This window comes from Herpailurus yagouaroundi, unplaced genomic scaffold (genome assembly GCF_014898765.1).
Source record: "Herpailurus yagouaroundi ecotype Mexico unplaced genomic scaffold, PumYag 100, whole genome shotgun sequence".
In the NCBI taxonomy this organism is placed as follows: domain Eukaryota; kingdom Metazoa; phylum Chordata; class Mammalia; order Carnivora; family Felidae; genus Herpailurus; species Herpailurus yagouaroundi.
The window spans coordinates 18,866,958-18,893,618 of NW_024412391.1; the positions used below are offsets into that span (position 1 = coordinate 18,866,958).

The 26,661-nt window shown below is 39.6% G+C and overlaps 1 protein-coding gene across 6 annotated transcripts in view; it reads left to right on the forward strand.

The window, feature by feature from the left end:
* GRM8 (glutamate metabotropic receptor 8) overlaps window positions 1-26,661 on the forward strand; it is a 775,589-nt gene that overhangs the window by 152,925 nt on the left and 596,003 nt on the right. For all 6 annotated transcript variants that reach the window (XR_005789206.1, XM_040472070.1, XM_040472072.1 and 3 more), the window contains exon 3: window positions 6,411-6,627. Coding sequence is in view for 5 of the 6 variants with exons in the window: in XM_040472070.1 (XP_040328004.1) it covers window positions 6,411-6,627 (217 nt within the window). In the remaining variant the exon portion in view is untranslated. The remainder of the gene's footprint in view (window positions 1-6,410; window positions 6,628-26,661) is intronic.

The window sequence follows — 26,661 nt, forward strand, 5'->3', positions numbered from 1 at the left end:
GATCATGACTCAAGCCTAAGTCAAGAGTTGGATGCTTGGATGCTTAACCGACTGAGCCACCCAGACGTTCCAAGAGGTGTGGCTTTTTGCTTTGCCATCACTGGGGCATGACTTGAAATGGCTAATGGAATTTTAGAGGTCCTGTCCAAATTCTGGCCAACAGGAAAGAGGGAGGTTCATGAGAAAGACATGCCTTTTTCCTTCAAGTCCATTTTTCAAAAGTTACCCTCAACCACTGCTAATGATCATAGCAAAGAAGGCTGGAAAAATGTTGTCTTCTGAGCAGCCAAGTCCTAGGCAAAAATCTTAGATTCTGTCTAGAAATAGAGAACAGTCATGAGAAGACCAAAATCTCTGCTGACTTTCATTTAAAATATGTACTTTCTATATATATTTGTTTATTTTTATCAAAATATCCAAGAGGCTGTAACTGAATTTCTTTTTTCTAGAGTAGAACTTTTGTTTCCTTGAGTTCTAAGTCAGACTTTTGGTCTTTCTTAGGGTTTATAAGGCCAAGATTCTTAGAATGACTAGCTTAACGTGGACTGAGTAACTAGTTTTATTAACAGCTGGGCAAACATCACATAACTTCCTCAGACACATGGCTGTCTGTTAAGAACTTGACTGGAAAACATTTAGTGTGGACTTGAGGCTAAAATGGTGCCTCCTAATTACACACTACATCTCAACCTTAGGACTCATTTCTACCTGCACAGAAATCTTATTAACCAGTGACATGGGCTTTGGGCCTCCTGCTCTGCCAAACAGCTGGTTGTCTGTGGAATATGGAGAGGAGGGGTGCGCTTCTTTCCCAGAAAGGGAGGCCTAGCCTGGTCTCCTTGCCGTACAGAGAAAAGAAACCTGGGATGTGTGTGGGCAGGTCAAAGAACGAAGGCAGAGCCTGTTCATGACTCTTGCCCCACTAAGTGTAGAATCTGACCTCTTGTTCTGTCTTCTCTCTCCTTTGGGGAGAATAAGTAAGAGGTAGAGATCTAGGTAGAAATATGCATTTTATAATTCCCCAAGGGTGAGGTTAGGGGTAGGAATCTCCTCTTCTTTTTCTTTTTTAAAATGTTTATTTATTTTTGAGAGAGAGAGAGAGAGAGAGCGCGCGCACACGTGTGAGTGGGGGAATGGCAGAGAGAAAGGGAGACAGAGGATCTGAAGCGGGCTCTTTAGTGACAGCAGACAGTTTGATGCAGGGCTTGAACTCACAAACCATGAAATCATGACCTGAGCTGAAGTCAGACACTTAACTCACTCAGCCACCCAGGTGCCCCAGGAAATCTCTTCTTCTGTGGGCTCAAGTGAAAATGTAGTGGAAAAAGAAGAGGTTTTTTTCTAACTAAACCAATGTTCCTAACAAACAAATCTTGAGTTGTGCAATTAATTGCCCCAGATATCCTTTATTTGAGTAATGGAAATATGGCCTTAGTTTAAGTGCTACATATTCTTATGAAAACTCATCGCAAGGAAAATAAATGATAAAAAGCAAAATGAAAAAAAAAGCAAAACGATAGGTGTTTTCAAGCGATGCAATTTCATGTGATGAGGCACTGAAAGATAAAGGAAATAATTGTGTAAGGACAGTGATAGAGAAGGCTGGAAGGGACAATGGATGGAGAAGGGCTGAGAAGTTAGGGCAGGGCTGAGGGTAGGGAAGCATGAGAGTGGATGTCTCTTCTACAGAGACCTGGAAGTGTGGGTGTATTAGGCTTCTGGCACACTGAAGGGGTCATGGAAGAAAGGTTAATAACAATACTAATTATAAGGTGTGGGCACAATTAAAGGATCCAACACTGGATAGGAAGTACTCAGAAACTAGCAACACTGGGAAGATCTAAAGGGGCAAGAGTACATAATGGTCACTAAAACTTTGCAAGAGCTTTAGCTGTAGATGAGGGCTTAGGTAGAGAAACACCAAGTTGGTGGGGAAGGAGTTGGGGGAATCAATACTCTCACTTCTGTCCCCTGCCCTCCCATCTCTGTTGGTGTCTCCTAATGACCATACTCAGATGGAAGCCTGAGGTGAAGGAACTCAAGTGAGATAGTCACAGAGCAGATTCCTAGGACACATTGCAGGAAGGAGAAGGAACAAGAAGGACGAATGGAGAATAGCCTATCCAATATTTTGATGGGATTCAGGGTAGAAGGCTGTGGGGGAAGAGTCTGCATCAAAATTCTGCCACAGTTCAATTAACTAATTGTCTCCAAGCATTCGTTAAGTATTTTCTCTGTAAGATGCTAGGGATACCAAATTAAGCAATAGAGAATTTGTCCGCGGGAGGCTTCTAAGCCAGCACACAGTCATGGTTGTATTGTCAGATGATGGAGGCTATGAGAGTGAGGAACAGCAAAAGACAGCTCTGCCTGAGAGAATTAGCAAAAGTTTCCCAAGGAAGAGGTGACTTTTGAGCTGGATATTGCATCTGGGCAGAATGGGCTATAGAGGGAACAGCATGGGCAGAAGTGCAGACACTGTCAGGGCATGACAGGGAAGGTAAGAGGTTGGGAAGAGGATAGGACAGAGTCTGATATCAGGGCTTGGTGATCCAGAAGAGTTTGGATAGTATCTTTTGAATGGGCAAGTGAGAGTTAACAGAGGCTCATGAAGGATGTTTTTCTTCCAAAGAATGAGCTGATGCAGAATGCTTTCCCTCACACCCTGTTTTCTTGGTACATTCTTCTTGTTTTGTTTCTCATTTATCTCTTTACTTCTGTCCCTCACCCACCACTTGTTTTTTACTGTTTTTTTTTTTTTTTCTAGTAGATGAAACTCCAGGGTGAAGGGATTCATTAGGATAGATTTAGTGTAGGGAAAAGAAAAAGTAACATTCCAGGTTTTAAAAAAAATTTTCATTTCAGTTGTCAATAGGGGGTTAATTTGAGAATAATGCACAGAAATTAAAATGTTTAATGAGCCAATGCTTAGTGGTCAACCACAATAAAATTAAAGTGAGATGTGACTTCATGACAACATGAAAAGCTATCTTAAAATATGATCAGTATGTCCTGATGTCTATTATTGTAGACTGCAACCTAGCCAAAATTGAACAAGTGGAAAATCAAACATGTACTCTCACATTACTTTTACACACATTGATCTGCAAAGAGAAAACTCCTCAAGACTTTGGGGAGACAGTCCTTTACCTAATTATTCAAACAACCATTTTCTATCTGCACTTTTATTTTATATACCCTTTACACCTGTTTAATTAATCCTAAACATGATGCTGACTGCTAATTAAACAGCCCCGAAAGTGACTGACTGAAGGTAGTAATTTGAGATAATTAGTTTTGGTTTCAAACATTCAGTTTTCACACTTTGTGCTCATTTTTAGAAAGGGGTGGCTCATTCTTATAGGCCAGGTGGGGGTTGTGTAAGTCATTTTACTGCTGGACTCTGAGTAGCTGAGGAAGTGGGAGGATTATTATATACCCAACTAGGGTATATATCCAAATAGGACAAGGAAATGGTATAGTGCTATAGAATTTGCTATAGAATGCTCCCCTATGTCCTCCTACACACACACACACACACACACACACACACACACACACACACACACACTCTCACACACACTCTCACACATGCACAGAATTCCTTCTAAAGTGAAAGTCAGGCTGCCGAATCTCTTTCATTAGAACATAGAAATGCACATGCTCCTGATCTTTGCGAAAGTTTTATTCAGTAAAAGATAGATCTCACCGAGTCATTCATTGTCTCTTTCCAAGGTTATTTATAAGCAGGCAATAAAAGGTGAAAAGGGCCCAGATTTGGTGTTCAGTTTGAGATTTGAAGGGGTGTCCTTGCTGAGTAGTCATGTACTAGAAAGGCACAAAGTCTAATCAAGGGAACAGTCTGCCAAGATAGGGCCAGTGTATCTAGCAGAGAAAGCAAAGGGGCAGGAGGAAGGCAGGTCAGACTATTTTTTATGGTCTCACGATGTTAATAAGCAAGTTAACATAATCCCACCAGAACAGGATTGGACAGAATTGGGAGTTAAATAGGCTAAATCATTGTTACAGTCAGTATAGATAGATACAGGTTGCACAGAAGCTGATTGGATCTTGCAGCACCCTGGAGAGCTCCAAGCACATTGTTCTAACTGCTCCCTGGGTAACTGAGGCTTTTATATCTTGGAAAGTTTAGTTTTACTTAACTGGCCATTGGTATGGAGTAGGACTCTCTAGACCTATGAAAGGTTTTTCAAATGTTGAGGGCTTTTCAAGGATGTCAAGAGGAGAGTCAAAACCTCCATGTGGACTGGGAATTATCTGGCCAGGGTGTGGTGGGTGACAGATTCCAGACTATGCAACCCTATGTGGGAAGAAGGAACTGCAGCCTTTTTGATATCTTAGCACTCACGTTAATTATGGGATCTGATGGATAGCACAGTTAATTGCTTTATGTACTAGTCAAACCTGAGTCTTTAACAAACAACCTGAATTGGGCACCTTGGAGTCATTTTGACCTCTGAATTTTCTCACTACGGTGTGGCAGCAGAGGGGTGGTGAGATGCACTGTTACATAGCTCATGCTCCCAAATAACCCTTCTTTCACCCTTTGTACTTTCATTGGGTGATCCCATGCACTGTCATGGCTTTCACTACCTCCTTCACTACGCCCCCACCGTTCTTTACCTCCAGTCTTGAAGACTCTTGAACTCCATATCCTCAATATTATTGCCTACTTTTTAGTTGCTTTCATTCATATCATAGGAGGATCCAAAAAAGCAAACACAAAATTAAACTCATCATTTTTGTCTTCCAAATCTCCTCTTCTTCTGTGTAGCTTGGTAAATAGCAAACATCATCTGCCCAGTTACCAAAGCCATGGAACTAAGAGTCATTCCACATTTCTCCTCATTACCTACACTTTTACTTGATTTTTAGATACTTACAGGTTCTACACCCTCCCCCTTCCCCACCCCTCTCCATCATTGCCTTAGTTCAGTTTTCATACTTTCTTTCGTACTTACATACTTTCTAACTGGTTGTCCTGCATTTAGCATGGCTTTCCTTTAACTTATCTCTAAGCACAGTGTAGGCTCACCTGCATTAGATTGTTCTGGAGAGCATAGTAAAGTGCAGATTTCTAAACCTCTAGACATACCAAGTCAGAATTTGCTGGAATGTGACTACCTAGGTATACGCTGAAGTTTGAGGGCCGCCACTCTCTCTACTGCTGCCAGGTGAACTTTCTAAAACAAAAATCTGATTCTGCCACTAGCTTAGTTACGGTCATTCTGTGCTTCCCCATGCCTTTGTGATAAAATCCACACTTTTTGTCATACCTGACTAGCACTTTATCTGTCCAGCTTTGCTGTTTTATTTCCTGGTGTTTCTCCCTTGCTATCCTGCATTCCCACCGTGTGAAACGCTGCAATTCCTGGAATCTACCATGCCCTTTCTTGACTCTATGCCTCTGGACATGTGGTTCCTTGTGGCTAAAATGTCCTTTCCTTCATTGTCTGCCAGATTTCTTGTGTCATCTGTGCCCCATCTAGCCTGAATGTCCTTCCACTGTGCTGCTTTAGCGTCCATGTGCTCTTCTATACTAGCACTTTTCATTGGTAGAGTAGAAGTCCTCACTTGGATATATGAGTAAATGTTATATTTTACAAGTTTTTTTGGGGGGGAGATTTGTGGCATGTAGTTAATTTGTTACTCACTTTGAATTTATGTGGGATGAATGACACAGGATTCCTAATTTTGAAAATCTGGAAGTTCACCCTGTGTATGTCAGAAAACATTCTCTTTTCCTAAAGCAATTACAGTATAGATTCCTGTTTTGTGATTTTGTTTGGGTGGGGAACTGGAAAGATTTTTCTATTAGAAAATACACAGTTGGTATTCCCAAATCTTTTTGTGATACTCAATGATTATATCAGTAAATAGTGAATAAACTTGCAAAACTATATATTTAAAATAATTTACCAAAAGCAATAATCTTAAGACTGAAATGGTATCACGTGTAAAAAAAAAAGTCTATTAAATTCTGTTTGTAGTCATGTAACCTTTATGACCTAAAGCCAAAGACAATTTCAGAGGTGACCTTTCAGATATGTGTATGTATTATACCTTCATTTTGACCGCATTTCTGTACCAGAACTTGTCATTTATGATGTAAAAAAGAAGCAGCAAAAAGCACACAAATGTTTTGCTTTGGCTTCAGAACCTGAAGCAAAACTAAATTCATTCTTGCTGTTTAGAAATGTGTTGTGAAAGAAAGTGATCCTACAGACATTTATATAATACTTTCTAATTAAATCGGTGGTCACAAAACCGTATTTTGGCTTCCAGAGGTATGTTTAGGTTACTGGCTATTTAGTCTGTTGTGTCTTATTTAGTCTCATTGTTTGACAAGGTTCCTCATGGGTTGAAATGATCTGTCATTTGTTTTGCAGATACCTCAAATCAGCTATGCATCCACAGCCCCAGAGCTAAGTGATAACACCAGGTATGACTTCTTCTCTCGGGTAGTCCCGCCTGACTCCTACCAAGCGCAAGCCATGGTGGACATTGTTACAGCACTGGGGTGGAATTATGTGTCAACACTGGCTTCTGAGGGCAACTATGGAGAGAGTGGTGTGGAGGCCTTCACTCAGATCTCAAGGGAGATTGGTAAGCATATATTTATCAGATGATTATATTTGGAGGTGACAGACTGTGGAAGTCTGAGCATCTTTAAGTGCTCTCTGATCTGTATGAAATAATTAGAGCTCCTATAGATGCATGGCCTAGGCTGTCCACTGTCAGGGGAAGTTGGGTTTATTATAAATGATTTTGTTGTTCATGGTCTATCAAGGTGACACTTTGGTGCTAATTTAGGAAGTAGAGCTCCTGACTCAGGCGAACATTTTTAAAAGTTGTCTGTTTTGACGAGGGAGTTTGCTGGCACATTAGAGCCACTGTAAATTTGAATAAATGACATACTATTTGATTGTTCTAGATGGAAGTTTACATTAGCAAGTCATTAAATTAAAAAAAAAAAGGCAGTGGAATTTAACATCCAACACTAGAGGGATTAAGACTGGTAATCATCTTAAAACAATACTGAAGTAGCCCCCAAGGCTATACTTCAGCAATATTCTTATTGTCATATTTGACTTTGTGCATTTTTATTCCTACTTTATACTCTGTAGCTTACATTGGAATGAAGAGCAGTATGTAAAACGTTGGTTAGAATAAGGTGCTGAAGAGCTCTGTCCTGGGCTTTTTTCAAGGTGCTTATCCAAATCTCTATAGGCATTTAACTACGTGTGTGTTTAACCACGAGGTTGTAAATCCATTCCATTATGTGAAAAAACTGGAACCAAACAAAAAACAACTTAGAGCACAAACCTTATCGCTCACTGGTCAACAATATAACTTTGTGGGTGAAAGGAGACATATTGTTACTTAAAAATACTATCATTCTTAAGAGACTAAATGTCCATCAACTGATGAATGGATAAAGAAATTGTGGTTTATATACACAATGGAGTACTACATGGCAAAATGAGAAAGAATGAAATATGGCCCTTTGTAGCAACGTGGATGGAACTGGAGAGTGTTATGCTAAGTGAAATAAGCCATACAGAGAAAGACAGATACCATATGTTTTCACTCTTATGTGGATCCTGAGAAAATTAACAGAAACCCATGGGGGAGGGGAAGGAAAAAAAAAAAAAAGAGGTTAGAGTGGGAGAGAGCCAAAGCATAAGAGACTCTTAAAAACTGAGAATAAACTGAGGGTTGATGGGGGGTGGGAGGGAGGGGAGGGTAGGTGATGGGTATTGAGGAGGGCACCTTTTGGGATGAGCACTGGGTGTTGTATGGAAACCAATTTGACAATAAATTTCATATATTGAAAAAAATACTATCATTCTTATTGAGAATTGCTGAATAAAATGTAGGTGTTTTTCTATGAGAGTACTAACAAAATTTTGTGGAAAAATTAAAGTGCCCCAGCTGTTTTTGAGTAACTGTTTTTGAGAGTTTGAAGGAAGAAATTATATTGATAATTCGTTGTCTTTCTTGGAGACTTCAGCTCAGGAAAAGACCATGGAAGTGATTTGGGCTTATCTAGATTAGTAAGGACAGAGTCTAAAGTTATATTATTGGAATAAGGTTTCTCTGGAAAGACGTGAAGATAGCTGGGATCTGTTCTTCTGCATATAATAAGGCATGAGAGTTTATTATACACAATGGTTAGTGTGTTTAACATTTCTCCCAGAGTTGTGCTATTGAAGAAAATGTAGAAAAGGCCTGGTGCTGTTGGACAGATTGGGTTAATTGATTTAATCAGAGAACGTCCACACCTCTTGTTAGTGTCCATGATACCATAATCTTTTTCTGTGAAATTTTAAATTATGTCGTTATTGCTATAAAAATGATTCAAGCATTCAATTGAACTTCAAATGATGACAAATTATATTATCTTCTTGGACTAGAATCCCAAGTTTATCTTTAGAGGAAATGCCCACTCAAATGAAAACTACAGCTTCTGGAAGCAGGGTTAATGCATTATTTAAGCAGCTGATTTCAGTACGACCAGAGTGATAATTCTACAAGAGAAGGAAACTAATAGAGTATGTATTGGAATGATATATTTTTTGCAATGATCCTGTACATTCTTCAACTACAGGTCACATTTTCTGTGCATGAAACAGATTGCTATGAAAAATTCAATACAGGACATAATTTGCCAGTTGTTGCAGAATCTGATAAAATGCATGGTTCCAAAAGTTAAGTGAGATCGCAGTTTTATTCTTTTGACTAGAAAAAGAAATACTTAGTTTTCACTTTTGGGGAGCATTGCTATACTTTGGTAATACTGTCACATAAAAGGATTCAGATGGTATGTTCATTATTCCTGTTTCTATCTTAGTCATTAGTATGGGAGAAAATAATTTTAGTGCCTTGTGTATGCTCCTGATTAGAGCAACACATTTCTTCTATATCGATCCTTTCAGTATTCTGTGACTTGATTGGTTGTCCATTCTATTTCAACACTCACTTATCTGGGGAATGGAGGAGGGCTGGATTGTCAATTAATATGCAGAATACTGAAAAGGCCAAATTAGTACCACACTAGAGTATGCCATGGAATATATTAAATATCAAAATCATCCCTCATTTTAATGACAAAGATTTTTATCTAGAACAAAAATAGCTGAAAATTAAACCTTTTACATGACAATGATATTAATGGGAATAGCAAATGGTAGCAACTTAACCCATTCTGAAATGATCTGATGACTCTGATGGAAATTCATTAGTTCTGTAACATTCACTTCTCTTACTACAACATTGGTGACATTTCTGTCACCATGTTAGTAGTGTGTTTTAAAAAAATCTTAGTATCTTGACTGAGAAGGAGATGTATAAATTCATTTGGTGGAGTGTCTGCCTATTAATAAAATTATATATTTTCCCAACTCATAAATTTTCCTTTACTCTGCTGTTCAGAATTTCTCTCTTTAGAAACATTGATTGCTAAGAAATTTCAGTGTAAATTGGGGCTTCCAGTGTTTCCTATCTTATTAATTCAGACAGATCATAATGGACTGATAGTGAAATGAAAATCTGTTTAGTGATAAATTGCTTGTATGGTTTGATTAGAATATTTTTCATTTTAACAAATCGGAGACTTGGGGGAGGTATCTGTGAATCTCCAAGAGTGAAGAAAATGAGTGAATGATGGTCATGAACACAGACATCTGTGATGGCTCTTATCTAGCCAAGATCCTTCTAAGGGGAGTGTGACAGGAGTTACTTAATAAAATAAAGACAAGTAGTCTGTTGATGTCCTAGCTGTTATAGTGTCAGCCCAAGGCATTCCTGACTGTAGGATTTTTTTGTGGAGAGGGGAAGGCAAAAAACATTTGAGATCAGCAAGTAGCACAATTTGATTGGAGTGTAGTTTTTATCATGAAGTATGGGATACAAAATTGGAAAACGACATGGACACATAATTGAGTATTTCACCTCATAGGTAATTTTATTCTTTATTTTCTAGACAATGAAGGAAACTGCTAAGGAGAGAGTGATGTATCAGAATGTGTATTTAAGATTGTATTAATGGGAAATGGAAGATGGGGGAGACCAGTTGAGAGGACTGTGCAATATCAGTCTTGACTTGATATAGGGCAATGATAATGGAAATGGAAGAGACAACAAACTGGGAGACATTTGTGACATAGGGTCTATGGAACTTAGCCATTGATTGGAAGTAGAGCTTGAGGGTAAGAAAAAAATTAAAGTCGAACTTGAAATTCTGAACCTGGGCAATTGGGAGACTGCAAATGCCACAAATAGAAAAGAATCAGTAAAATGGAGAAGTTGATTTGGGATAGGATGGGAATAAATACAATAAATTGTAGGCACAACACATATCTTTTTGGAGAAAAACAACAAAGAACATTTGTCTAGAGCTTAGGAAGGAACTGAGATGTAGGCCCAGAGCTCATTCTCACAACATTTATTATTAAAATATTTTTTTAATCTTTATTTTTGAGAGAGAGAGAGAGAGAGAGAGGTATGTGATACTAAGAGTTGGTAAAGATGCAGAGAAAAGGGAACCCTTGTACATTATTGGTAGGAGTGTATATTAGTGCAGTTGTTATGGAAAATAATCCAAAATTAAAAATAGGACTACTATATGATCTAAAACTCCTACTTCTGGATATATATATGAAAAAAAAAAAGAAATCAGTATGTCAAAGAGGTACCTACTCTCATAGTCATTGTAGCACTAGTCATAATAACCAAGATATGGAGAAACCTGAGTTGTCTATTGATGGATGAAGGGATAAAGAAAAAAAATATAAGGGTCATATTATTGAGCCTTAAAAAAGAAAGAAAGCTTGCCATTTGGCACAACGTAGATGAACTTAGAGGACACTATGCTAAGTGAAATAGTCAGATACAGAAAGACAAACAGTGCTTGATCTCACTTATATGTGGAATCAGAAAAAGTCAAATTCATAAAAGCAGAGAGTAGAATAGTGGTTGCTAGGGGTTGGAGAGTAGGAAAAATGGGAAGATGTTGGCCAAAGGGTACAAACTTTCATTTGTGCCAGATGAGTAAGTTCTGGAGATGTAGTGTATAGAATGGTAACTATAGTTAACAATACTGGTTTGTATACTTGCTAAGAGAGTTGATCTTAAGTGTTTTCACCATACACACACACACACACACACACACACACACACGTGCGCGCGCGTGCACACACACACACACACACATAAATAGTAACCATATGAGGTAATGGACATGTTAATTAGCTTGATTGTGGTAATCACTTCGCAGTATATACATATTTCAAAATTTTCATTTGTCAATTACATTCAGTAAAGCTAGGGAATTGGTATAAATGGGGAAAAAAAAGTATGGGAATAATGGCCTAGACTTAGCAAATCTAAGAGTATGACAGAGTATGACAAATCTAAGACTTAGCAAAGTCTAAGACTTAGCAAATCTAAGAGTGTGACAGAGTCTCTTCTCTTGTTAGGTTTGTAGCTATTGGGGGACTCTCAGTCTCCTTTGAAAAAGGTTTCCATGATGGGAGATGGTAGGGATTCTTGAGGAAAAATTCAAGGATATTGGACAGATTTTCATACGAGAATAAGAACTTTTGCCAGTGGGCATAGCTGAACACGTATGGTACAATGACAGAGAATCAAGGAGTGTCCATGAGAGGGGGGTGCATGAGTTCCTTAGGGCTGCCATAACAAATTACCATGAACTAGATGGCTTAAAACAACAGGAATGTATTGTCTCACAGTTCTGGAGACTAGAAATCTGAAATCAAAATGTTAGCAGGGCCATGCTACTTCTGAAAACTGTAGGGGAGAATCCTGCCTTACCTCTTGTAGCTTCTAGGTTTTGCTAGTAATCCTTGGTGTTCATTGGCTCATAGAGGCATCACTCCAATCTCTGCCTCCATCATCATATCACAAGCTTCCCCTTTCTTGTTCCTGTCTCTATGTCTTATCTTCTTATAAGGATGCCCATCATATTGGATTAAAGGTCCACCCTACTCCAGTATGGCTTCATCTTAATTGCATTTGGGATAACCCTATTTCCATTTTGAGCTCACTTTCCATTCCAGTTAACATTCTGAGGTACTGGGTTTAGGATTTCATCATATGTTGTTGGGAGACACAATTTAAAACCCATAACAGGAGGGTAATAGTGTAGATGGGTATACTTAGGGAGATAACTTGCAGTAAAAGGAATGGGAGGTAGACCAAGAGGTCAGTAGGTTAGAAATGAGGATGTGAGGGGTGCTAAGTAGACAGAATTTGGTTAATGGAGTAGCCCATAATAAAACCAGTTCAGAAGTTCCTTTTGGAATGTTATATACAATTTTACTCTCCCTATCCCAACTACTTGGATGGATAGAATGATCTAACGGATAATTCATGGTTCCAGAATGGGGTAGGTGGTAGCATCTAAGAGTGTGGCTTTCCTAGGCTTCTAGGTAGTTAAGAACTTTCTAGTAGGATCACAGGGGGCACTGCTGTGTAATTCCAAGGTACTGTCCTTTTGGTGGCACCTAGAAAATTGTGGACATCTAGAGGGTCCTTTTAGGCCTAATTGATTTCTATTTTCTCCTTTGGGCTCTTGTGACCTGAGGGAAGGGAATAGCTCAACTGCTGCTGGTTGTTAAGACTTATCCATCACCCGTGTTACACACCCTTAGTTGTTAAGACCACAGTTTTCAGCTTTTGTCTTATTTTAATTATTTGATATGATGTTTTCATTGATATTGTAATAAAGACTTTCAGAATATATTCTTACATTTTTCCATCATAAACTTTGGGAGTTGCAGGTTGTGACTTCATAAATGACTTCCTTGAGTCTTTAGACAGGCTTTCACTTGTCTTATTATATTATTTTAAAAAAGAAGACAGGATAATAAATGTTAATGCTACCACTATCATTATAAGGGGCAAGAAAGCTAAAGCTTTATCTTTGAAGATAAAAGGAATTTGTGAAAGCATTATATCTTTTCACTGTGGATTTTTACAGTATGGCAAAACCCCTCCTTTAATCAGTCATGTTTATGAATGGCTTATTGAAGGTGACAGGCTAGTGAGTCGTCATCACACACATTACAAGGGGCAGAATAGACCTGATTCTGTCAAATCTTTTACCATACGTAACTGTTTTTTTTTTTTTTTTTTTTTTTTTGCAAATGCTGGAAGCTTCTGACTATTGTCTGACATGTGTTTGGAATCTTAAAATCTCAGAATTGGAAGGGGTTGCAGAGGTTGTTGGACTGGCACAATCTGAAATGTTAATGCAATAAACCAATTTAATTAAATTTTTTTTGTATATAAAATGACTGACACTTGCCAATAGTGATTTATTTTTTGGCAGGGGTCAAGCAATAAATTCAGGGAGACTTCGTTCCTAGTATACAATTGAAAAGTGCTGATCATATTTTTAAAGTAACTCAGTAGTGTTTTAAAAGAAAGCATTTTTTTCCTCTTGGGTTATAAACAAGAACCAAGTTTCTATTAGCTGAAATGGATTCACTTCAAGATTAAAACAAAGTATTTTCAATGACAGAAAGAAAGGAATACATAAAGAGCAGCTTTTTTCCCTCAGATGTTCATTGCTTTGGAAAAATGACTTCCAGCAGGCAAAAATCAATTTGACAGAAGTATTAATGTTGTAAAATACTATGAATGAAAGGAAACATTTAAATTCAATTGAAAACTTTACTTTATATTCCTACAGCTGAGTTCCATTGATAACACCACATTTCAAGTTGCAAATCATATTTAATTAATATTAACACCAGGTAATTGGCAAGAATAACTTCAAAGGAGGGCTGAGGAAATTGTAAATTGGAACTGCAGGTGCAGTGATCCTGCAGAAGCTTTATAGGGATCCAGAGAAAGTGTATATGATTTTAACAATTACTGCAAAACCTGATCAAATAGAGCATCATTTCAAAGCTGTTCTTCACCCTGGCCTTTCTTAATATTTAGGGCTTAGGAACTGCTAACTAGCAGCAGCTGCTGTTAATGTGAAATAGCAAATAACATTCAATAAGCGCTTTCAAACCTCTGGTTCTGACGCTGTAGTTGAGTGTTTAGTAAACACTGGCAGTTTTATGTAGTGGAACCCACCTTGGAGTTAAGAACTTGTTTAAATCTGTCTTTTTCAATTATGAGATTTCGTTTGAGGATTAGTTTTCTTGTCTGAAAAATGGGTGCCCTCTTCTCAGTGGTCATCAAATGATATAATACTTGTGAATGTTATTCATAAACTCTAACACGCTATTTGATATCAGGTGTTACTGGTGAAAGGAATGGGGATAATATGGATTTTTTTCCCCCAATGTGTGGCAAACCTATATATTATGAGAGTGGTAGATGTATGGCCTGGTGTGTGGGATAAATAGCCAGAGAGGGCTTGGCTTGATTGGTTAATCACCCTCAAGCTTATTCATATGCTTCCTGAAAGACCAGGAAGATCAGAAAGGAGGATTTTATTGGGGTGCCTGGCTGGCTCAGTCAGTAGAGCATTAAGAGATTCTTAATCTGAGGGTTGTAAGCTCAAGCCCTGCATAGGTGTGGAGCGTACTTAAAAAAAAAAAAAAAAAGAAATATAGGAGGCTTTTGTGTAGCTTTTCCTCTCTGTTCTCTTTATTAGTTCCTCACAACCACCATGTAAGTCTTCTACCTTGAGTCTTATTCTTGCTACTCCTGTCACAGTATTAATTATTGTGTCACCTGGCAGTTGTCTTTGCTTGGGTCTGGTTGTTTAGTTGCCACTTAGAAGGGTTGAGATATCAGGATAAGTTTGGAATATCTTGCCTCGTCCTCAGCAATTTGCTCCTGTGGGTCCCTGTGGCACCACTTGGCACTCTGACCATAATGCCAGTTTCTCTGTTGATTTGCCCCTGTGGGCCCCTATGGCATCACTTGGCGCTCTGACCATAATGGCAATTTCTCTGTTTGTCTTCTGCTAAATTGCGCTTTTCTCAGGGGAAGGACCACCCTCCCCCACCCCTCCATATCCAGCAGAGGGCCTGGAACATAACTGATGCTTCAGGAATTCCTGTTGAGTGGCCATGTTACCATATTCATTGTTGTGTTGGTTTTGTGAGCCTAGAGGTCAGACTTGCTCAGGCTTTGGGAACTGAAAGGCAGAGATGTTTCCAATAATGGCTTATACATTTTCTTTGCTGATGTGTAACCTATACGGGAAACTTAAGGGGCTTCCATACTGTTAAGCCACTCAGAATTTAATATTTTCTTATTGGCAAATACCAAAGCCTATAATTTGTAGGTACAGACCACACCCAGTCCCTTAGGACAGACAGTGCTAGGGAGTGATTAAATGCTTCTTTCACTCTTGGTTTGAGTTCCAGATTTTTCACATCTTAGCTGTGAGACCTTGGGTAACTTAATCTTGTTGTGCCCCAATTTTTCATCTGTGGAATGGGTTTAACAACTGTACAAGATGTGAATGAGATCATAACAACGTGTGGCACATGGTAAATGCTCAATAACTGTCAGCTTGTATTGTGTTAGGAACTCATTATCAACAGTAGGTGACCTGGGAGTGGTCTTATTGCCCTGAGCCTATGTCTTTTTTGCTCAATGAACAAATATGAAGGCACAGTGAGGTCCAAATAAGTGTTCAATTAAAGGCAACCAGTACTCCTTATTCTTGAATCTTGCTTTGTACCTCCTGGCAGTGACCAATCTTACTATTATTTTTTGGCCTAATATGTTACTTACAATAGTGTTGGCACTAGTTGAATGCATGAATTAATTAAATACCAGCATTGGAACACTGCTCATTCCTCTTCCTTTTTCAACCTACACATTAGTCTCTTCAGCCTGTATTTATTGTGCACACACCCTGTGTCAGGTCACACTTGCGCTAAGCTTTCAGGATACGGAGATGAATCATGGCTTCTGCTTCCATGCTGGGCACTGTGTATCAGAGGATTCAGACAAGCAAACAAACAATTACAAATGGATGTGATCATTGCCTTCACAGAGGCATCATTTACAGGCATTGCCCAAGAACACAGGGCCCAAAAGAGGGTGTCCTGCAGTTCATGTAACAAAAAGACCTTGTGTAACATAGCAGAGGGTGGCAGTCTGTGGACCCCAAGCTCCAAGAAAGTTAGGACACCATGTGATGTGAAGTGAAATGAAGTTAGATAACTTCAGCAGAAGCATAGTTTCCCATGAAAGAGGCAGCACAAAAAATTGAATGTAGACTATGATACCAACTTTGTAATGAATGTTGTGTGTATTTGTGAGATGTTTAATATGTATAAAATGCATATAGTTTTTGACAATTTTTATTTCTTGATCTACTGATGATTACTTAGATGTATCCATTGATGACTTGCCTTCTCCTGTTAGCTCTTCTTCTCTCTGATCTCTCCTACCCAGCATCACCTATGCCTTTGGTAGTGTTTTCATTTTTGTTCAGTTCCTGAGTCTGAACCGAAGGGCCAACAGTTTGTCCTCAGCCTCAGCCCACAAGCATACAGGCTTTATAATGTTTTGGCCATGATGGACACTGGTGGTGGTCCTGGGGTGAGCCCTGAGCCTGTCTCTAGGTCACTGCAAACTTATAGTGTTGTCCTATCCTTGATTCACGCTCTGGATCCTTGGGACTGGGGCTCTGCCCCAGACTCTGGACTCTGAGGTTTGGGTCATGACACACTGCTAACTCCTCATCAACTCTTTCATATGACTGGTTGGAGGTGTTCAGTCCTGCCTGTATTCTCGCCCAGCTGCTGAGGTCTGATTCTGCACAAAGCCATTGAGGATAGCCCTGCCTATGGAGTGGGCCCCTGCTATGTGCTGGGGTCCTGACCCTCTCTAGCTTGTTACTTTTACATTTCTCACATCCTTTTAGTGTCACATCACTAGAATAAGGGAACTTAGCCTCAAATGATGGTTTAAGGTTCTTTTTCAGAGACTCCCAGGCAAATGATCGAAAAGGGCCAGAATCTGTCATATCAACAGTGTGGTCCCTCTTCTGAGTTATTTTTTCCTGCTACCTAACTCTCATCACCGATTATATTAGTTTTCTGGAGCTACTGCAGCAAAGTATAACAGACTGGGTGGCTTAAACAACATCAATCTATTGTCTTCTGGTCTGGAGGCTAGAAGTCCTAGATCAAGGTATCTGCAGGGGTGGTTCCTTTAGAGTATCGGAAAGGAGTATTTGGTCCATCCCTCTCCCCTAGCTTCTGATGGTTTGCTAGCAATCCTTACTGTTCCTTAGCATGTTGGCATATCATTCTGATCTTTGCTTGCATCTTCATATGGCATACACTCTGTGTGTGTGTGTGTGTGTGTGTGTGTGTGTGTGTGTCCAAATTTCCCCTTTCTATAAGGACACCAGTTGTATAGGATTAGGGGCCTACCCTAATCCAATATGACTTCATATTGGGTGACCTCATATGATTATGATCTCATCTTAACCACATTTGCAATGACCCTTACTTAATTACAACTGCAATGAAAATAAATGAAAATTGGGAGACACAATTCAATTCATAACACCAACGATAGCTGCTGAATTTACGGAGTTCTTTCTGAATTGAGCCCACATTTGACCTGGTCCTTTGGATGGATACTGGGCTTTGGGCTACTCAAGTTTCTCCTGAGGCATCAGCTTCTATAATCAGGTTAGCTAGCCTTGTTTCCCCTTGTCCTTGCCAGCTGGTCTCTACATGGCTCAAAACTGAATCCCCAAGTCATGGCAAGAGTGTGCTTCTCCTCCTTTGCCTAGCCCTAACAAAATCACATTCTTTTGTTTCCTTTTCCAAAGTCATTTTCTCATTAAAGCCATTCTGCTTGGAAACTCCAGCACTAGATGGGAGCTTTAAGACGCAATTTGCACTTTACTGTGTCGATAGAAGAACATAATATAAAAACACCCTTCTGCAGATATGAAACAACATCAGAATCTATTTATGTCATTTTTGAAGGCCTGAAAGAGTTAGCCTGAGAATTAGGAGTGTGTTTTCCCAGTTTACTTTATAACTTATCAACTAAGCAATAATTATGGTTTCCTTGAAAATAAATGGCTCAAGAATAGTACAATCAGAAGGCTATGAAATGAATAGTTTATTGAAATAGGTGCCAATTATTTCAGGGGTTGTGTCCCTTGGCAAAACTGTGCTGCACAGTCTTTGTTCTCTAACATCTGCATGGTTGACAGATACTGGGCTTCTTTCTTCGCTTCTTTCAATGTTACCTGACCAGAGCCATTTCATGACTCACTGGGGGCCCCACAAGGGGAAGGCAGGGGAAAAGAGAGAAAGTAAAACTCAAGTCAGCACATTTTATTTCTTGTTAACAGCTCTGGGAAGAGGCTTGGTCAGGAAAGGAATTTTAAGTAATGATTTAAACATATCTTCTGGCATTGTGGCATTGAGAGAGGAAAAAAAAGCCTCTTGTAGCAGTTCAGATACACTTCCAAGACTGTGGTACTCAGGGCCATGTGACTCTGGGGCCACATTTGCATCATGTATCATGGCTGGCATGCACATAATGGACTATTAAGGGAAAATGGGATGTACAGAGTACATTGCCAGCCTTTTGTGTTTGATATCGTGAAGGGCAACGACTGTGTTCTGTTTCAAAATGATGCGTGATGCTATTGCCAGAAGGAATCCTACGTTAGATGGAACTATTTATGTAAGCTGATCTGGCAATTTATTCAATAAATACTTGGGCACCTACTATGTGTGTGGGCCCTGTTCTAGGAGGTTAGGGATATGGCCCTGGACCAGTCAGACCTGGTTCCTGCCTTTGTAGGACTTCTAGTCAAGATTACTGTCTTTACATTTCTCATGTCCTTTTAGTCCCCTATCTCTAGGCTCTGGGAACTCAGCCTAAGCCAAAAACAGTGTGAGATGCTTGGGACTGGGGGTCCATGAAAATGATGAGAACGGGCCTGAGTCTGTTATATCAATAACTAGATCCCTTCAGTGTTCTTCAGGTTTCTATAGCATGCTGGGAGGGAAGGGACCTGTGTTTGGAGGAAAAAACACATGTGTATGTTTGTGTAGGTAGGAAGAGGGATAGACCTGGACAAAGGAAGGAGACAGGCCCGTTCACTGGGGACAGATGTTCAGGAGTAACACCAGATGTGGGTAGGGTGAATGCCATTCAGGCATGCAGAACATGGATCAAGAAATTATGGTTCCAGATGAGTAATGTGAACTTCCTGCTGTGTGGCATGCCTGGGATTCCTGCCTTCCTTACATTGGTCTGGTTAATGTTTCCTTGTTCTGACAGTGTTCTCAGATTCTTTCCTGGAAGTCTTCTCTGGTCTCCCTCTCCTCCTCCCAGTGAAGTTTGGGTTCTTTTCTCTGTATTCTGTGGAATAAAAATGAATCCAGACATAGATAAGGAGAGACTTCAGAAGAAAGACTATTGCAATAGAGAATGACCCTATTTTAAAAGTAGAAAAAGTCTTTGCTTTTACAGGGTAGAGAGGAATAAGCAAAAGCTTAATGGAAAATTTTAAAGGGAAGTTTGGGTAAGCAAAGGAGAAATGACCAGTGAGGGCTGATGGGAAAGGGTCCTGCTGTGGTCAGCTGATTCCCAGGAGAAGCTAATGAGGGGACATGTTCCATTTTTCAGTGCTTGCTCAGATTTGGGGGCAGATAGAGCTCAGGGGTATGTAGGAAGGAGAGAAGCCTGGCCTATGTTTTGTCAAGACAAAGTAGAAGGTGAGAAGTGGGCAACTATGAACACTTGGTCAGTTTCTAGATACCTAACAGATAGATATCATACCACTTTGTATTTTAATTACTTCTTTGCCTTCCTTCAGAGGTAGAGAGTATACCTTATTTATCTTTGTATAGTACTATAGTCACAGGGTCTAGAAGATACTCTGAGAATGCTTGTTGAATGAATAGATAAATGAGCACATGTCAGGTGAGTGTATCCTGGTGATAGGATATCAGGAAGGAGGTAGTTTGGAGGACATAGGTATATGGACAGGCTAGCCGTCCACATGGGAGGGGATGGGCCTTCCCCAAGGTCAGGATTCAGCATCACATCCTATCTGCTGGCACTTGGGAGACTTGGAGTCTGGGGCTCAGGATTAGGTCTACAACAGGAAATTTCATGGGAAGGAAGGAGAACTAGGAAGCCAGAGTTAAAGCCAGTTTTAAGTTGGGAAACTGAAGCAGTAGCTTAGGTAGATGACAGCAGGTCTGATGCCAAGATTGATAAATTTGATTCTGAGAACCAGAACCGGACAGCGGTTCTGGTGGGGCAAAGTTGAGTTAAGGCCCAAAGCTCTGTGAGGTATGACAAATAGGGCAGATGCAACATCAGAATATGTTGAATATATTACTCCTCTTTCAACTGCCTTTGAGTGTTCTAGGTATGTAAGTGTATGGCATAATTTATGACTGTAAGATGTCCTAAATATGAATTCTAGTATTTAGAGCCATGACTTTGGGCCCTGGGGAGCTTGTTTATTCATGATTCATTTTACAAATGGTTGGAGCCAATATGAGGTTTCAAGGACTATGCTAGGTCCTGGGAATTCACATATCTGGTCTCTGGCTTTAAGGGGCTTAGATTCTAGTAAAGAGATTGATCTTAAAAGGAAACCAGTAAACAAGCTAATAATTATAAATTCAAGATAATAATTATAAATTGTGTCTTATTAAGAAAGAAGCAAATGCACATTTATAGTTTACTTGTGAGATATCTGGGAAGCTGGTGTAGCTAGAACCCAGCAAGGAAAAGAGTAGCAGCTCATGAAATAAACATCAGTCAAGGGTGTGGTTGACTGGTTTTGGAGACCATGGCAGGATATGTGGATTTTATTCTCAAGCATTGGAAAACCTTTGAAGGCATGATTTGGAGAATGGCATGGTATAATTGAAATTTTAAGGGGATCATGTGTAGAAACTGGATTGCAGGGCAAGACAGAAGCCAAAGATGAATTAGAAATTTATTGCAGGCAAGGCCTGAGGTTGGCTTGGACTAAAGTGGTGGGGGTAAAGGCAGGGATATGTGTGAAATGGCTTAGGTACCAGTAGAGTCGAAGTCCCAGGCCTGGGAGGAATGAGGTGGCTTGCTGCTATAGGGAATTAAGCCATTGAAACAGAAGTCCTTTGAGACATGTTGGCCAGCATCAGGGTGTGTTCTGGAGAACTGAAATTGGGATGGGTGTCCCAGGTGACCTTGTGGCTCCCTTAAAAGGATATTTCTGTGGCAGGAAGTCAAGTGAATTATTTCCTGACAAAATTTCACTTCAACTAATACTTAAGTGTCCCTCAGGTTGCTATTATCTTTAAAAAAAACAAAATCAAAATCCATTTAGAGATCTTTATTGCTATTTTTCCTGAGTGCTAGAAGAACCTGAAATTTAGAATGTTCTTGTTAATAGTTTCAAACATTTTCCTCTTAATTCATATTTCTTGTTGCTCTTTTACTCATATTACTGATTCATTTTAAGACTCATTAATCATTATGCAGTTTTCTGAACATTTTTATGCTCTTGTAATACAGTGGTGATTCTGGAAACACTCCTGGGTCCACATAGTCAAGGGTCATAGTAATGGGTGATTTGACAATTTGGTCTCGAAAATTAGGCTTAGTGCATCTTTTATTTAGAGTATACAAAATTATGATTTGACCTAATGACTTTTTATTTGCAAATTCCAACATGCATCATATATATTAAATGTGAATATTTGCTTACCAAAGTCTCAATAAAGCTTCAATGGAAAGTGGAGCCTCTCTTGCACACTGCCTCCACCCCATCTTATTGTCCCCAAATCCAAGACTCTCCTTAGATAATTCACTGAAAGGAGAAGGAACTAATATTTATGAGTGCTTACTTTACATGTCATTTAATTGAATTTTCACTATGCCACAAAGCGTATTTATACCTATTTCATAGATGGGAAAACCAAGGCTCAGAGAAGTATGTAATAGCCCAAGATAGCCTAGTTAGTAAGTGGTAGCACAGGATATAAACCCAGGGTTCTCTGACTCCAAAGTTCATGTTCTTTTTACTACCACTTGCTATTTCTTTTTTGAGGTTGCAGACATTGATTTCTGTAGTTGTGTCTCCCATCTTTGCCTTGCCAAGCTGCAGGGAGAACAAAGAGCCAATGATCTTCAAATGGCCTAATTTCTTACCTTTCCTTCTCTCTCCTCTCACTCACTGTGTTTCATGCCACACCTTATGACCTGAACATTTTCTAATGTCCCTGTGTGGATTCTCTTCTATTTTCTGGAAATGCTGTATCCCCAGTGTCTTCCTGCAGCTATTTTCATTCTTTAGGACCCAGCATTAAGATACTTAGGGAAACCTTCCTGGATTCCCTTAAGCAGTGTTAGTTCAGCTCTTTTCTGAAATTTTAACCCTTTGTACATATCTTTAGTGAAGAGAGAATTTATTTCACTGTCTCAGTCTAGACTCAAACTTAAACCAATGAGAGAATTTGGGGTTCAGAAACTTAAAAAGTCTAGGAGTAAATCTGACTTCAGGTAGGCTTAGCTCCACATTTTAAAATGAAGTCAACAGGAACGAGTTCCAGCTCTGGGCTCTGCTTTCTTTTGTGTTGGCTTTATCTTCAGGTTTCTTCCACGTGGTGGGAAGATGGCCACCAGCAGCTGTGGGTTTACATACTGCCAGCTTAGCAATTGTATTAGTTTCCTAGAGCTGCCTTAACAAATTACCATACACTATATGGCTTAAAACAACAGAAATTTATTCTCCTACAGTTGTGGATCCAGAAGTTGGAAATCAAGGTGTTGGCAGAGTTGGCTCCTTCTGGAGGCTCTGAGGGATAATCCATTCCATGCCGCTCTCCAAGCTTTTGGTGGCTGCCAGCAATTCTTGGCTTTCCTTGGCTTGTGGCTGCATAACTGTAATCTCTGTCTCCCTTGTTACATTGCCTTTCTATGTGTTTGTGTCTTCTTTTCTATTTCTTATAACAACACTTGTCATTGGATATAGGGCTCACTTTAATCCATAATGATCTCATCTTGAGTTTCCTTTCTTAATTAGATATGCAAGGGTACTTAATCCTAATAAGGCCACATCCTAAGTTCCAGATGGACATATCTTCTGGGAGGATACCATTCAACCCATTCTGGCAATGCTAGTGGAAATGGTGTACTTCCCTCCCATTAGTTCCAGCAGAGGTCCAGGCTTGGCCCCACCATGTTGGGTTATAGTACATCACTCTAGCAACCACTGTAGTCTAGGGGAGGCACTATTCACCTTGGCCAGACATAAGTGGCATGCCCATCTGGAGCTGGGGAGAGAAAGGTGGGGTAAGCTCCACTTGAAACATATGGTCAAAGCCAGAGAGAGGGGTCATTCCTCAAAGCTAAATTGAGGTGCTCTCCTAGAACAAGGAGAAAAGGCTGCCAGGCAAGGGAATCCCACAGATATTTGCTGCACACACTGTGTGGTGCCAGTCTGTTGACATCTTTGCCTCCCACCTAGACTGTGACCTTCTCAGGGGAATCAGCAACCTGGTCTGATTCATCAGTGCCTGGGGCATGATAAAACTCTATCAACAAATGTTAAATTAAATTACAGTAGCTAAAATTTCCCTGAAAAATAGGACTTAAATATAACCATGAATCATAATATTTGTCAATAATAGGTTTGGCCTCCATCTAAATGAAAACAAACAAAACAGCTTCAAGGACAAGAAAAGGCTTCTGTTGAGGTGTTCTCCTCTACTTAGAAAAAAGATCTGCATTTTGTCCTGCCTCTCTTGGCTCTATTATATTGGGAACTAAAGGTTTAACCTGGGGGTGCCATGCTCATTGATGGGAGTCATGTCTACCTACCCAGAAGTTGTCTGTGGCAAGATATAGACTGCCCACCACTATCACTAATGTATTACAATCTGTGAAAATAGCACAAATCATATAACAGCCAGAGAGCTGCCCTAATAGTGCCTCTTAGCTATGGGCCAGTTGTGAACACCAACTAATTAGACAGAAATCAGAGGAGCTCAGGTCAGAAGGAAAGAACTAGAACATTTTGTCCGGCTATTATAAACATGGCTCAATCCCCTATTTTCAAAGAAGATATTTTAGTTCTTTTTATGGTTTATAAATCAATGACTTTTTAGTTTCTTCCTTAAAAAAATGGAATTTTCTGTGGAACTGTCTAGAAGTATGGAAGCCTTTTGTGTTCTAGAAGTCTTGAGGAGAGAAAGGCACTCTGGGAAAGCCCTATTATCGAGATCTGACTTAAAACATGTAAATATAATTGGCATATTAAATATGATCCATTATGCACTTGTTTTAAAATCGCAACTTCTTTATTTTTATCAACTCCCTTATTTTTCTTCTTCCTACTAGTTCTTTAGATGTGATGGTCTAGTTCCCCCTGCACTACCCTTTGGAGGGTATCTTGGCCTCATACTCTTAGTTCTGTAGTCACTACTAAATATATGAAAAGTCTCATTTCAGTTATTGAAATGTCCAGTCCAATGGAATAAAACTCTGAAATTCAGCCAAACTGAAAGTTTCTCCCCTCCAAAAGCTTGGAACTGCTTTAGGCTAGACCCCTGCAGTAGAGAAGGTGGTGGGGCTGTGGTTGGCTTCTTCTCTGCTGCCCTTCTGTACTTTTTCTCCCTGTGCCCCAGCTTTGACATCCTGGAGTGGTTAATAAAGCACCAGCAGAGGTAGGTGTTCCTGGCTTGGGATGGCTATAGTACCTGCCCTTAATTCATGGTGTTTTTTCCCTTTTTCCCTATTTATATTTTCTTTGGAGAAACCTTGTTTCTCCCTGGCTTTTGGTATAGAGCCCTCTATGTGGGCCACCATATGCTTTGGACCTTGATCTGAGCAGCATGAACTTGTGAGTTCAGCTTTTCTCTCCCTTGCTTGTAAACAAAAATCTGGAGGTAGGACTTGATGAATGAAGGTGGAACAGGAAACCCCAGTATCTTTTATGTATGCTACAACAGGAGATGTCCCTTGGTCGCATTGGATAAGATGTACTGGGCACTGGCTGTGGGTAAAGCACTGGGACAGGCACTGAGGAGGGACACAGAGATGGATGTGATATGAGGTAAGATTCCAAGAACTTAGAGCCAAGATGAGAGAAAAATGTTTTCTGGAGAGAGATACAGGTCATGAGCTGTGTAAGTGCAGAGGATGAGGTGGCTGTTTCCAATCAGGAATGTTACGGGAGGGTCTTATGGAGGGGATGCGTTGGGTTGGGTACTGAAGGAAGAAGACATACGTGTAGATGGAGACCAGGGGGTAGACATTAACATTTCAAGCAATATGTGTTTCATAGAGTTAAAGATTTCCATTGATAAACATACAAGATTGTGTTGGAATTCTCACTTATAAAAATAAAGTTTACTTTCCTTCCTCTGGCATACATACTGTTGTTTTTTCCTCACTTCATTTTTATGATCAAGAAGAACCTGGTCCATCAATGGGATTTGTGTTTCTGATTTCCCAACATTCCTGGTATGCATTGTTTTATCTTATACCTTTTCCATGTTTGTTGTAATAAAGACTTGTTATTCTGTTCTTACTTTGAAACATTCAGTAGTCTGAATGTCATTGTCACTGGAACTGTGGTGTTTCCTTCACTAGCCTTCAGTAACAGCGATTCCCAAACAGGGACCAGGATGGGTGGGTGTTAGTGATGGAACAAAAACACTTAATGTCTTCAGAATTGGCCATGGTGATTAGGGCCTGCAATCACTGTTTTCCTCAATAATTACCTTCTCATCCTTTCTGTAGCTGTGACACAACTATGTCTTTTTTTTATTTTAATGACTTACAGAATCTAAGGCTTATTACAACAACTTCATGTCCCCAGATTATCAGTGGCTTTGTGTTTACAGAGAACTATAAAGCTATCTCCTCTATATTGAAGGTGACTGGTGGTTTCATGTGTTATTATAACTAACATGGTCTAGAGTATACCTAAGCTCCCCAGTCTACTCCCACAGCTCAAGTGCTCCAGTGCATAGTTGTTGGAGACAGCAAGAAGACCACAGTTCAGCCTATTTCTTTAAAAGAATCTACCCCCTAACCTGTTTTGTCTGACGATCCTTGTCTTTGCAAGTGCAGCCAGTACTAGCTCTGTACATTTTCATTGTTCTGGGAATCATTTCTTTCTTGGATAGTGACTCTCCTTGGAGGTTGGGAAACATTTTTTTTTTAATTAACTCCTGAAAGATAAAAAATATAATCCTTTCCAAGGAAAAAAGGGCTACTTGCTGTATCTAGATACCTTCAATGATTTTTAAGCTCTGTATTACATTATGAGATTATAGGCTTTTTTTTTATTTTTTTTTTTTTTTTTTTTTTTTTTTTGCTAAGAGGTGAGGGGACCACAAATGTGATCTGCAGAAGGTGATATTTCTACTAAGGACTCCCATTACTTTTATAATAGTCTCATATATCCAGGTACTGTGTTGTCAGGTGTGGAGGTTACCAACAGAACACAACACTGTCTTCTAGGGATTTATATTCTAGAGGAGGAGTTACTTTCAGTGGTTGGCAAAGTGTGTATTGAGGCTCTGGGAGGGCATGTATGAAAGTACTTTATTTTGCCCATAGATCTCAGGAAACTCTTTCATGGAATGATGATATTTGAACTGATTTGGGGATAAAAGGGGCTGGCATTTGAAGCAGAGG